This window comes from Mercurialis annua, linkage group LG6, assembly GCF_937616625.2.
Source record: "Mercurialis annua linkage group LG6, ddMerAnnu1.2, whole genome shotgun sequence".
In the NCBI taxonomy this organism is placed as follows: Eukaryota; Viridiplantae; Streptophyta; class Magnoliopsida; order Malpighiales; family Euphorbiaceae; genus Mercurialis; species Mercurialis annua.
In genome coordinates, this window is record NC_065575.1 from 13417058 (window position 1) to 13429329 (window position 12272).

At 36.9% G+C, this 12272-nt stretch overlaps 1 protein-coding gene across 1 annotated transcript; it reads left to right on the forward strand.

Annotated features, from left to right (window-relative positions):
• Window positions 1-2252: 2252 nt before the first annotated feature.
• On the forward strand, window positions 2253-3594 carry LOC126653617 (zinc finger BED domain-containing protein RICESLEEPER 1-like). Its single transcript, XM_056106336.1, has 3 exons — window positions 2253-3192; window positions 3247-3465; window positions 3563-3594. Exons 1-3 carry the CDS (start codon window positions 2253-2255, stop codon window positions 3592-3594), a joined length of 1191 nt encoding a protein of 396 aa, XP_055962311.1.
• Window positions 3595-12272: the final 8678 nt, after the last annotated feature.

Consider the following 12272-nt stretch of genomic DNA (forward strand, 5'->3'; position numbering starts at 1 on the left):
GATGGAGCTTGAAGTATACATAATCATATCCCCAACTAATATTAATATTAATATTAACTCCTTTGAGATGAATATAAGTGCTAAAGCGGGAAGGGAATTGCTGGAGATTTATGATTCTAATAACTGTTAGTGTGATAATTGGCGGAGAAGGAATAAATGGTGTGGTCATGGTTAGGGCTGTGCAAAAACCAGATTGTCCGAACCAACCGAACCGAATCAAACCGAAATGGGGTTTATAATCCGGCATATATGGTCAAAACGGCACCGTTTGGGTTGGGGTTTGGGAAAATTTCGGAATTTGATCTACGGTTCGGTTTGTATTAGCTGGCCACCGATTTAACCAAAAACCCGAGTAGCAAAACGACGTCGTTTTGCTGCTGGTCTCACACACGCGTGGGAAGCTTCCAGAGCCTTGCCCACGTACGAGATACCCTACACAAAACGGTGAGTTTTGTGTAAGGTATATATTCTGACTTAAAAAAACCTAACCCTAATTCATTTCTCACACACACCGCCTCTCTCCATTTTCCATCGCTCTCAATTCTCTCTGAAAAACCCTAACACAAATTCGTCTTCCTCACTAGTCACTCCCACAATCATTTTACAAGCAGCTAAACACCAAAATCTGACTAATAGATGGCTCCTCTCCTCTCATACGCAGTTCTCTTGAAGTATTATCATGGCTTGAACACTAATTAGCTTCTGTCTTTCATCTCGAAAGCTTTTTATTTTCTAAACAAGAAAGGAACATGTCATCTCTTTTCTTTTTATCAGCGATCTGTTAATAAATCAAAGAAATTATAAATTGGTAAGCATTTACATATTTACTTTTCGCTTCAGTTTTTTTTTTGATTCTGTCTGTGTTTGATTCTTGCTTGAACCACCCTAACTTGGGGTTCTGTCTTCGATCTTTGCAACATGCTTCTCACAAATGATGGATCTGTCATCTATGTCACTGGTTTCGGGGTTAATCTCATGCTCGTGGACATTCTTGACTCTGGCCTGGCCTGACGTTTCATTTCCTTTTGATTTCTTCAGATTAAAAAAGGTAATTTTTTTAATTTGCTTTAACTTAGTTTTTTAGATTCAAGATTTCATTTACTGATATAAACATTCATTCTGTTTTTTGAGATATCAAGTGGTGGAAGCTTAAAGTTACTCTTTGCCCTCTGGTATAACTTCTGAGTTCTGTGTGTTCTCAAATGGCAACGAATTCAATGGTAAGCGTTTAAACCATAATTTATTTTTCATTTAAAGTTAATTTTGTTCTTTTGTTTAATAGTTTCTAATGGTTTTCTGTTTTTCAATTTGTAGATGCCAGCAGTAGAAGAAGTTGGGACTGGTGGTAATATTACTGCCAGTCCTAATGCTCCTGCTCCTGCGTTATTGCCTCTGGAGGGACCAACAGGCCCTCTGCCAATGCCTGAGGCTGCTGGGATGAATACCCAAGCCCGAAAGAGGAAGCCAATGGTTAGTAGATCTCCTGTTTGGGAACACTTTGAGCGTGTGTATGATGATTGTGGTAGAGTCATTAGTGCTAAGTGTCATTATTGTGCTAGAGTTTACCAATGCCATAGTAAACTGAATGGTACTTCAACTCTAAGAGCTCATATGCTTGCATGCCTTAAAAATCCTCATGCTAAACATACTAGGCAGGCATTATTGTCTTTGAATCCTGTTGTTCCTGGTTGTAATGCTGATGATAAGAATAGAGTCAATGTTGGGTCCTGGAAGTTCTGTCAGGAGGCTGTTAGGGAATCATTAGCCTATATGATTGTTGTAGATGAGTTACCTTTGAGGTTTATGGAAGGGTTAGGGTTTAGAAGGTTGATGTTAACAGCATGTCCTAGGTTTAAAATTCCTTCTAGGTGGACTGTAACAAGGGACTGTTTTAAACTGTATGAAGAACAAAGATTAAAACTGAAATTATTCTTAAAAGATCATAGTCAAAGGGTTAGTATAACGACTGACACATGGACTAGTATTCAGAGAATAAACTATATGTGTGTTACATGTCATTGGATAGATGATCTTTGGGTTTTGCATAAACGAATCATTGCTTTTATGCCTGTTACTGGTCATAGGGGAGAATACATCTCTAAGTCCTTAGAGAATTGTTTATTAGACTGGGGACTTAAAAATGTATTCTCAATTACAATGGACAATGCTAGTAGTAATGACACTGCTGTTATTGCTTTTAAAAAAAACTGCTTCAGTGGGGGACTGGGATTTCTAAGGGTAAATTTTTTCATATGAGATGTATTGCCCATATCTTGAATCTGGTTGTTAGTGATGGTCTTAAGGATGTGAATGTGTCAATTAAGAAAGTCAGAGATTGTGTTAGGTACATTAGGAATAGTCCTGCTAGGTTGAGAAAGTTTAAAGAAGCTGCAGTGTTTGTTGGTATTGAAACTAAGAAATCTTTATGTCTTGATGTGCCCACTAGGTGGAATTCTACTTTTTTGATGCTTACAACTGCTTGTTTGTTTGAGAAAGCATTTGAAAAATTTGATGAGGATGAGTCCTGTTTTAGGTCTGATTTGAATGATAGTATACCTGATTTTTTAGATTGGCAGGTTGTTAGGAAGTTTTCTGACTGTTTGTCTCACTTTTATCATGTCACTTTGCGCATATCAGGGTCTTTGTATGTGACTTCTGATATGCATTTTCAAGAAATATGTGATCTGAGTTGTGTACTGTCTGATATGATAGAAAGTGATGATTTAGAGGTGAAATTGTTGGGTGAAAAAATGAAACTGAAGTTTGATAAATACTGGGGGGATCATGAAAAAATGAATAAGTTGATATTTTTTGCTTGTGTCTTTGATCCTAGTGTTAAGTTGGAAGGTATGGAGTATTCCTTAACCACAATGTTTGGTAAGGAGAAGGGGGTAGTTCTGTTTAAATCTGTTGTGGATGAACTCACTTTGCTGTTTAATGAATACAAATCATTGTATGATTCTGGTGGAAGTAGACCCAATTTGGCTGAATTGAGTTCTCAATCTGAACTGTCCCCATCTCAAGGAGGCTCTGTATCACCTCCTCTTCCTATTCTTGTGCATGCTTCTGATTCCAAAAGGCCTCCATCTGTCATGAAGGCCAGATTTAAGAAACATAGAAAAGAAATGGGAACTTTAAGCACTCAAAAAAGTGAGCTGGAAGTTTATCTTGGTGAGGATTTAGTGGAGGATGGTGATGGAATTGAGGTTTTAAAATGATGGAAGCTTAACACCCAACGCTTTCCAGTCTTATCTAAAATAGCTCGAGATATTCTTGCGGTTCCCATTTCTACCGTGGCATCTGAGTCAGCCTTCAGTACTGGTGGCAGAGTGTTGGATAGCTTCAGGAGTTCTTTAACTCCTAAACTGGTGGAAGCTTTGATATGCACACAAGATTGGTTGAGAGTTAACAAAACACCTGTGATTGTGGAAGAATGTGTGGAGGAGTTGGATGCATTTGAGCTAGGTTATGCACTTCTCTCCTTTATGTTTAATTTATTTAATTTGATCTTTTATATTGTGTGTCACTGCTTTCTGAACTTATCTTTTGTTTGATTCTTCAGAGTTGCCAAATGTTGGTCCTCCTGCAGTGTGAACTGTGAAACAAGTATGGAAATGATCTCTTTTTGCTTTTGATACACATGTGATGATGTTAGCCATGTGTTGTGGATTTGGACCTTCTTATGGTGGAAGCCAAATGTCCTTGCTGCTTGCTTGTGCCTTCTGATCTGAATGCAAACTGATCCAAGGATCAGTTCTTGTCCCTGTCCCTTCTGATAATCTGAATTTTGAAGTCTGAATGGTGGAAGCAAAAAACTAAAGCAGACTTGTCAAAAAAAGTATGAACTTCTAACTATTTAACTCTTGTATAGTTATTTGACTTTGTGATAGTTTTAAAAATATTTCAAGCTGATTTGAAATTGAAACTTCTTCAATTTGATAGTTTTATGTAAATACTATGTTTTTGTAACTATTTTCTACTTGGTTTTCAAAGCTTTGATCAATCATCAATGTTTTAAAATTGTTTCATATTTTTTTATTTGGGCAATGATGAAGCTTCCACCATTTTCAGATCTTGTAATGCCTTCACATTTTGATATGATGTAATGGCACATTTTAGAGCCACCATATCATATGTTCGCTTTACAAATGACAAGAAAAACTTATTTCTGAGCCCCTGTTTTAACTTATAATTTTTTTTTCTATTTGATTTTTACTTTTAAACATATTTTCTAACTCAACTCATGTTTTAAAACTCTAAGATTCTTTTATTGTTTTAACTTTTTACAGCTTCTCCTCTTCTGATCTGAATCATTTGATCTATCCATTTATGCTTGCTGGCTGCTGTTATGAGTTATCATACTAACAGTGTGATCTAATTTTGGATTGATTTGGAACTTGGAAGTTGGAAGTGGTGAAGTTCAGTTGGCCATTGAAATGAATATATTGTTCTGTGTTTGTAATTTTTGAAACAGATTATTTGTATATTTCTGAAGGGAATTTTTGTACATTCAGTAACTAAACATTATGTTTTGTATGTGACAAGTTGGGAACATTTGTAGATTTATGGTATCTTGCAAATTTGTAATTTGTTGTAGTAACAGAATTTTAGTGTAATTTATGTATGTTTATTAAGTATGTTTTTGTATGTCTTGTTATTTTTCTTTACAAAAAGGCCTAAAATTGGGCCCAAAAGAAAAGCCCAAACCGATTTACCGAACCGAAACCGAATCAAACCGACCGACGAATTTCGGTTATAAATTATTCGGTTTTGAAAGCAAAATGTCATAATTTGGTTTACAGTGTACAAATCATTAACTACCGTCGGTTTTCCAACTCTGACTGCCGAACCGAACCGACCGACGCACAGGGCTAGTCATGGTAGTGAACTGGAGAGTATTAGAGGCGGAGGACATTTAGGTAATTTACTAATCATTCATCATTTGGTATTTTATCATGTTATGACTTGAAATTGCCGGTTGATTTTTCAATGGTACATATGGGTTGGTGGCTAAGAAGCACGGAAACTTTAATGAAGTTGCGTGTCCCGTTTTAGAAACGTTTCGTAAACCGGAAACTCTCAGAAACTCTCGGAAACTCATGAGGAAACGTTTCGGTCCGTTTCTGTAAATAAAAAAATATATATAATTATATAAAAAATCTAAAAAATTATCAACAAATAATTTTTTTGAATCAGTTACCCACAATTTTTATTGTTTACTTTATTTATAATAAAACTTATCTTCTTATTTTTGTTGGGTTGAACTATATTTAATTTATTTTATTAATTGACATAAATATATAAATAAATTTTAAAATATGTAACATTTTACAATTTTTAATAGGGGTATTCCTATTAAATAGCACCACCTTTAGCGTTTTTTGCGATTTAAGCCACTACTACAAATTATCTCAACTGGTAGCCCATACTTTCCATTCTTTTTAATTATTAGCCCAGGTCCTATTTCCGGCATCTGAAATCCAACGTGGCTCGCCGGCTTGCTTCGTCAGCGCCACGCTGGCCTTCCTATACGACGTCGTTCACTTTGGGGGTTAGTTTGCTATATTTTAGACACAAAATGGGCCCGTTTTCTTGAAACAAAACGTTGTCGTTTTGTGCAAACATAAATTTCCCCCATTTTTCCTCTTCCCCCTCTTTCAGTCGACCTAATTTCTAATTTTTTTCTCTGAAATCCCTAAAAAGCTGAAAGCCCTAAAACTCATTTTGTCACCTTCGTTCCCCATTTTCTCAAAACTTCTTCGTTTGGTCTTCTCATCTTGGAATGAAAAAGCATAAGTACGAGACCAGTAGCGGTTCAAGTGCCATTTACTCCGAAGCTACGAGTTTAGAGTTCAATGCCATTCCTCATAGGTATTGCAGCCATGATGAAGTAGCTTCTATGTATACATCATACACGAAAAGCAACCCTGGACGGAGGTTTTACCGCTGCAAGTTTAGAGAGGTGAATTTTCTTATGATTTTCTTGTCTCTGAATTTGTGGCTGTTTGTTAGGGCTGTTTGTTAGGGCTGTTAATTAGTGGCTGTTATGTTAGGCTTGGGGCTGATTTAGCTGTTGTCAATTTTTAAATGTATGTTAGGATTGTGATGATAGGGATAGCTCTTACTTAGGGCCTGAATGAATTGAATTTGGTCTAACTTTTATGTGTTGTGTTATTGTTTGAAGCACGATGACTGCAACTTCTTTGAATGGATTGACCCAGAGCCAATTGCTCGTGAAAGAAAAGTTATGACCAAGATAATTGAAAGAAGGGATGCACTAGAGGAGGAACTGAAGCTCAAAACAGAGTCAGAGGCCAAGCTTAGAGCTGAGTTGCAAAGCAATGGAGTTAGGATGACAGCTTGTCGATGCGTTATAGGTGCGCTGAACCGCAAAGTGGACGATGGTGATCGTAAGAATTTTGAGCTGCAACAAACAGTTCGTGAAATGGTAGAGATTAACTCAAGAGTTGCTAAGCAAGTAGATAAGCTTGGAGGGATCAAGTCAAAACTGTTAAATGAGAAAAGAATCTGCAGAAGAGGAATGAAGTGTTGCTGAGGATTGTTTGGTTTATGATTCTGGTGGTTGTGATTATTGCTGCAGTGGGCATGAAAATATGTTAGTTTATGTTGGTGTTAGTTTATGTTGGTGTTAGGGTTAACAATTTCAGTTTATTATGGATGGTTAGACTCTATTATGTTGCAAAATGTTGCTTTATTTCAAAATTATCTTAGTTTGTTATGCACATTTTTGTGAAACTTATGTTAGTTTATTATGCAAATTTGTTCCCCAAACTTATTACCAGTTTATTATGCAAGTTACATGTGAACAATATAGTAACTATAAAATTGACAATTGACAAAAGTTGCATAAATACCAAACACTTAATTACTAGAATGTAATTTACAAACTGTCATTCTAGCATAACTGCATATCATAAGCAGGTGCAAAAAAACTAGCATTCCAGTTTCAAAATAACTGTCCTATAATCTTGCAATAAACATGTCCAAAATTATACCTATAAACCTGGCATTCCAGGTCCAAAAAACTGGCATTCCAGTTGCAAAAAAACTGTTCTAGCAGTTTCAAATAGCAGTTTCAACAACCCTATACAGATTCTACTATTCATACCAAAACTACTATCTATCTATCTAAGGTTTAGTTACACTAGCTTGAGAACTAGAGCTCCCATAGTTTGGTTCTCCACGTCCAACTCCTCCTCCAACTCTTCCACGTCCTTTGCCACGTCCCAATCCTCCAGTAGGTGGCTATAGCAAAGTAACAAATTATCAAAAATGTAATCACTAGTCAAAACTGTATTCAAAAGACTACAATTTTATACATACCCTCAAATAGATGTTGCCTCCAGGTTCTGAAAATAATTTTGTAATACCACCATGAGTTGGAGCTGTGCTAGCCATTCTTGGCTGTTGGTATGGGGTGTGTGCACTCACAGCTGAGATTCTTGCTGATAGTACTGGTGGTGTTGTGCTTTTAAATCCTGCTGAGCTTGAGAGTCTACTTGCACTTCGAGTTGCAGGAGCTTTGGCTGGTCTACCTCTGCTTGCTGTTGAAGGATCTTTTGCAGAAGCTTTGGCTGGTCTACCTCTATTTGCAGTAGGAGTCTTGGCAGGTCTAGAGCTGGAAGCAGTAGGTTCACCTGCAATAGCTACTTGGGCTGTAGGATTTTTTCTGGGCCTCCCTTTTTTAGCCTAAGAAACAAAAACATAATAGCTAATTAACACACCATTAATATGCATAAGAAAACACACATAACAAGTTTAATTAAGTTTCTGACCGGTGGCTTGTCAGGTCTCCTAACTGCATTGTTATACTTAGCAAGACATGTTCTTTTGCTATGGCCAACCTGATTGCAAATCTTGCATGTCATTTGAATTCCATGTCTTGTCATGCTTTCCATTTCCAGCTCCTCAATTCCTCTTCTTCTTTTTTTCTTCGGCCTTCCAGGCATTTTCTTGAAAGGTGGGGGTAAGATATTATTACCAGCTGTTTCTGGCCACATTCTTCTCCCATTCAGTAGTTGTAAAGCATATATATAGGTCTCAATATACAACCCTACATTTTAGCATTTGTCCATAAAGTCTGCCCAATCTTTGTTCTGCCAATGTATACATCCACATGCATGGGTACAGGGTATTCCTGATATTTGCCAACCCCTACATGAGTATGTCCAATTTGGCAGGTCCACCACATATCCATCTTCTCCAATGCTGACCTCAAAAGTATCACCCACTGCTGGCTTAACAGCACACAACCTACTATAGTATTTTATATCCTCAAGTTTTTTTCTAATCCTAGGACAAATGGTGTCAGTTACCCCACACATATGTGTCAGTTTGCTATGCATTCTCTCCATAAGGTTAACCCTAATGTCCTCTAGCATGTCAACTATGTGCTTAACCCTAGTTTTCACAATGTACCCATTGAAGGTTTCATAAATATTATTGTCTATCATATCATTTTTACAGTGCTCAGAAACATAAGCCTTACAGAATTTGGTGGGATCCCTATCTTTGAAGTCCAGAAAGGCTGCCTCATTTGCCTCCAATAATACTTTCACTGCCAACTTCAAACCAGGCTCATGAGTTTGTCTTGCTGCAGCCCAAAAAAGTTTCTTTAAGGCTTGACCCTTGAACTCTTTCTTCCAATTGCAGTAGACATGTCTGGCACAATTTCTGTGTTGGGCTAGGGGTGCCAGCCTTGCTATGGAATTGCAAAGGCCCTGTTAAACCAATTTAAAACAAGTCAAAAACAACAATTCAAACACCAAATTGACAATTTAAAACAAATCATAATCTATTTAAAACAACAATTAGCATACCTTTTGTTGGTCACTTATGAATGTCCAGCCAAGCCCATCCCCCAAATTCAGCTCCTCAAAAACTATATTCATATACCATGTCCAAAAATGTTCATTCTCACTTTGAACCACTGCCCAAAATACAGGATACATTTGATCATTCCCATCCTTTGCTACTGCAGCTAATAGTGCCTCACCCAATTCTGTTTTCAGAAAACAGCCATCAAAACCCAGCATCATCATGCACCCTCTTTTGAACCCTTCTCTCAAAGCACTAAATCCTATAAAAAAAACCCTCAAATGTACCATCCACCTCGTTGATCAAAAAGTCAAACCTCCCAGCACTATCTACCCTCATTAGCTCTGCCTTGTATGGCCTTAACAGGGCATAATGTTCCACAATAGAGCCCTTCAACATTTGTGTAGCAGCATACCTTGATCTGTAGCATTTTGATTTTCCTGCCTCTACTGCATACTGCTCCATCAAATCCCCTGCTACTTCTTTGACATCCCAATTAGGATTTTTCCTGAATTTTGAGATAAACTCCTTAGCGATCCAACCAGTCGTAGCAGCTCTATTCCTAGTCACTCTAGAACATGTGTGTTGGGGTGTTAGCTTCCTAATTGCAAATGTTCTCTCCTCCTTTACCAAACTAGCATACAATCTCCATCTGCATCCATTATGACACACAACCTCAATCTTGTTGTAATTTCTCCTCACAATTTTCACATTACGACAATTCATGATTCCCCACTTCTGAACAACCTCCTTCACTTGTTGGTTGCTCTCAAACCTCATGCCTACCACAAACTGTAAGGTCTTATGATCACAACTTGGGTCATACATCTTCCTCATGCTCCTTTGCTTTTTATCTATCTCGTCTATGTCTTCTTCCTCAGATGTGCACAGAGAATTTACATCACAGTTGATGTCTTCATAATCCGAAGCAAACCCATCTGGCTGATCTACATTATCAGTAGGTAATTGAGCATTACCATTTTCAGTTAGCCTTGGAACAGAATCCATACCAGACCTTTGCACAAAAGCATTGGCAGACCCCTTTCTATGGCTCTGGTGGAGTAACTTTCTAGAGCATATGTACTCTTCATCATTTGACATCTCATCATCATCTAGACCGTCATCAGTTTCAGACTCATCAGCAGGATAATAGTCTGCATCTTCTCCATCATCATCTTCTGATTGTGCCAAACCATCAGTGCTTCTAGTTGGCTCATTCACTTGGTCATTATTCTGCTCCTCACAAGTGCTTCTAGTTGGCTCAAACACAAAAGACATACCCTCATTTTGTGACACTGGAACTTCATTAAGCACAAGTTCATCAGCCTTCTCAGGAGAATTCAAAGACTGAATAGGAGGTGGTTCTATGTCTACAAAATCTATTCTACCTCCCTCAACCACATTTTCTAACACTGTGGAGCTCTGGGAAGCAATAGAAAAACCCCCTGGTGTACTTGGACCTGCATTGTCTGTTCTGCCTATCTTTTCACCTTCCACATAAACATCAATTTTTTCAATCCCAAGCAATACACATTTCACCATATCCATCACAGCATTATCACAATCCGGTACTCTTAATCCAGTTTTTAGAGGCATTCCAGGGACACGATAACTCAGTTTAACTTTTTTATACCCTAATCCTTCTGCAAGCAGTCTAATACATAAAAATTGAACCCTATCTAGACAGTAACCATAATCTGCCTCTACCTTTCCACCCATATAAACCATTTAACCACATAATGTATAAAATTTCCCCCCGTAATGATACCACATAGAAAACCCAAAAGCATATATTTGTTGTTGCATTCATAAACGAGTTTTTTAATCAATTAAAACGATACAACGACCTCGAACGGATTCCTAGGATTTCAGAGAGAAAAATAAAATTAGGGCAACGTACCTCAATTGCTGATGGAGTGAGAAGACTACCCCTAAGAGGAACAACGACCTCTAACGGATTCCTCTTGTTATTCGCAGACTCCGGTGGATTCCTCTTCTTCTTCATATCGTTTACAACTTATGATAAGTTTCTTCAAATTAGGTTAAGTTTGGATTTATGGTTCAGTTAATTTAGGGTTCTCAAGGATTTCTCAAATTGTGTATTTGATTGTTTTAGGGATTTTATCGTTTTAGGGATTTGAGAGAGAAAAAGAAATTTAGGTCGAATGATTCAGAAGAGGAAGGAAAGGTTGGGAAATTTAGGTTTGGACGAAACGGCAACGTTTCATTTCAAGAAAACGACATCGTTTTGTGTTTCAAAATGGAGGAAAGTGAACGACGTCGCATGGAAAGGCCAGTGTGGCGCTGACTAAGCAAGCCGGCAAGCCACGTTGGATTTCAGATGCCGGAAATGGGACCTGGGCTAATAATTGAAAAGAATGGAAAGTATGTGCTTCCAATTGAGACAATTTGTAGTAGTGGCTTAAATCGCAAAAAAACGCTAAAGGTGGTGCTATTTAACAGGAATACCCCTTTTTAATATTATAAATATATCCCTTGATTTTTATTATTTACACGTTTCCCCCACGTTTCGTGTCCTTCATTTTAAAAATTTACCGTGTCCCCGTGTCGGTTTCGTGTCGGTTTCGTGTCGTTTCCGTTTCCGTGCTACGTAGGTTGGTGGTACTGTAGAACAAATCTTCTTATTTATAGGCAAAAGGTATAAAAAAATCCTCGTAGTTTTCACAAAAGTACAAATTAGCCCTTTTTTCAGGTATAATTAAGCCCTTTTTATTTTCAAATAGAACAAATAACCCCTTTCATCCAACATCGGTAGAAACACTCGTTAATGGCTGACATGTCTCTCATAATCATATAGGAAAAAAGTTCAAAAATAATTTTAATATTTAAAATATTTACCAAAAATTTGAGAGGGTAAGTGTCCCAAAAGTAAATTAAAAGGGTTTATTTGTTCGATTTTAAAATAATAAGGGTTTAATTATTCAATTTTAAAAATATGGAGATTTAATTGTGCCCAGATAAAGTAAAAGAGTTGATATGTACTTTTGAGAAAAATTCGAAGGCTTTTTTATGCCTTCTGCCTTATTTATAACATCAGAATTAACATAATTAATAAGTTTTTCACTTGATATACCATCTAAATGAAGAATATTAGAATTCTCGAATGTGACTATTTGGTGCCTTAGAGAAGATTATAGTATCTATCATGAGCAAATAGTAAATGACTCGCATTAGAATAAAATCTAAAAGTTTTGATGCAAGTCAAAACTTGAGACTGATAAAAGAGGAGTTAAAGTCCTTTGGTTGAAAATCAAAAAAATGTTAATTTTTGGCCTTTGATACTAATTGAATAAAAACAATAAGGACAGGCTGAAAAATTTTAAGCTAATAACATTACTTTGAAATAAAGTTAATTTATTTTAGGCTTAATTCCTTAAAAAAACCCCACCTTGTATTTTTTTTTCGTTTATACC

Coding starts and splice junctions, on each gene's coding strand:
- LOC126653617 (XM_056106336.1), top strand. CDS start 2,253: ATGAGATGTATTGCCCATATCTTGAATCTGGTTGTTAGTGATGGTCTT. Junction 3,193..3,246: donor TGAGGATTTAGTGGAGGATG/GTGATGGAATTG, acceptor AACGCTTTCCAG/TCTTATCTAAAATAGCTCGA. Junction 3,466..3,562: donor GTTGGATGCATTTGAGCTAG/GTTATGCACTTC, acceptor TTGATTCTTCAG/AGTTGCCAAATGTTGGTCCT.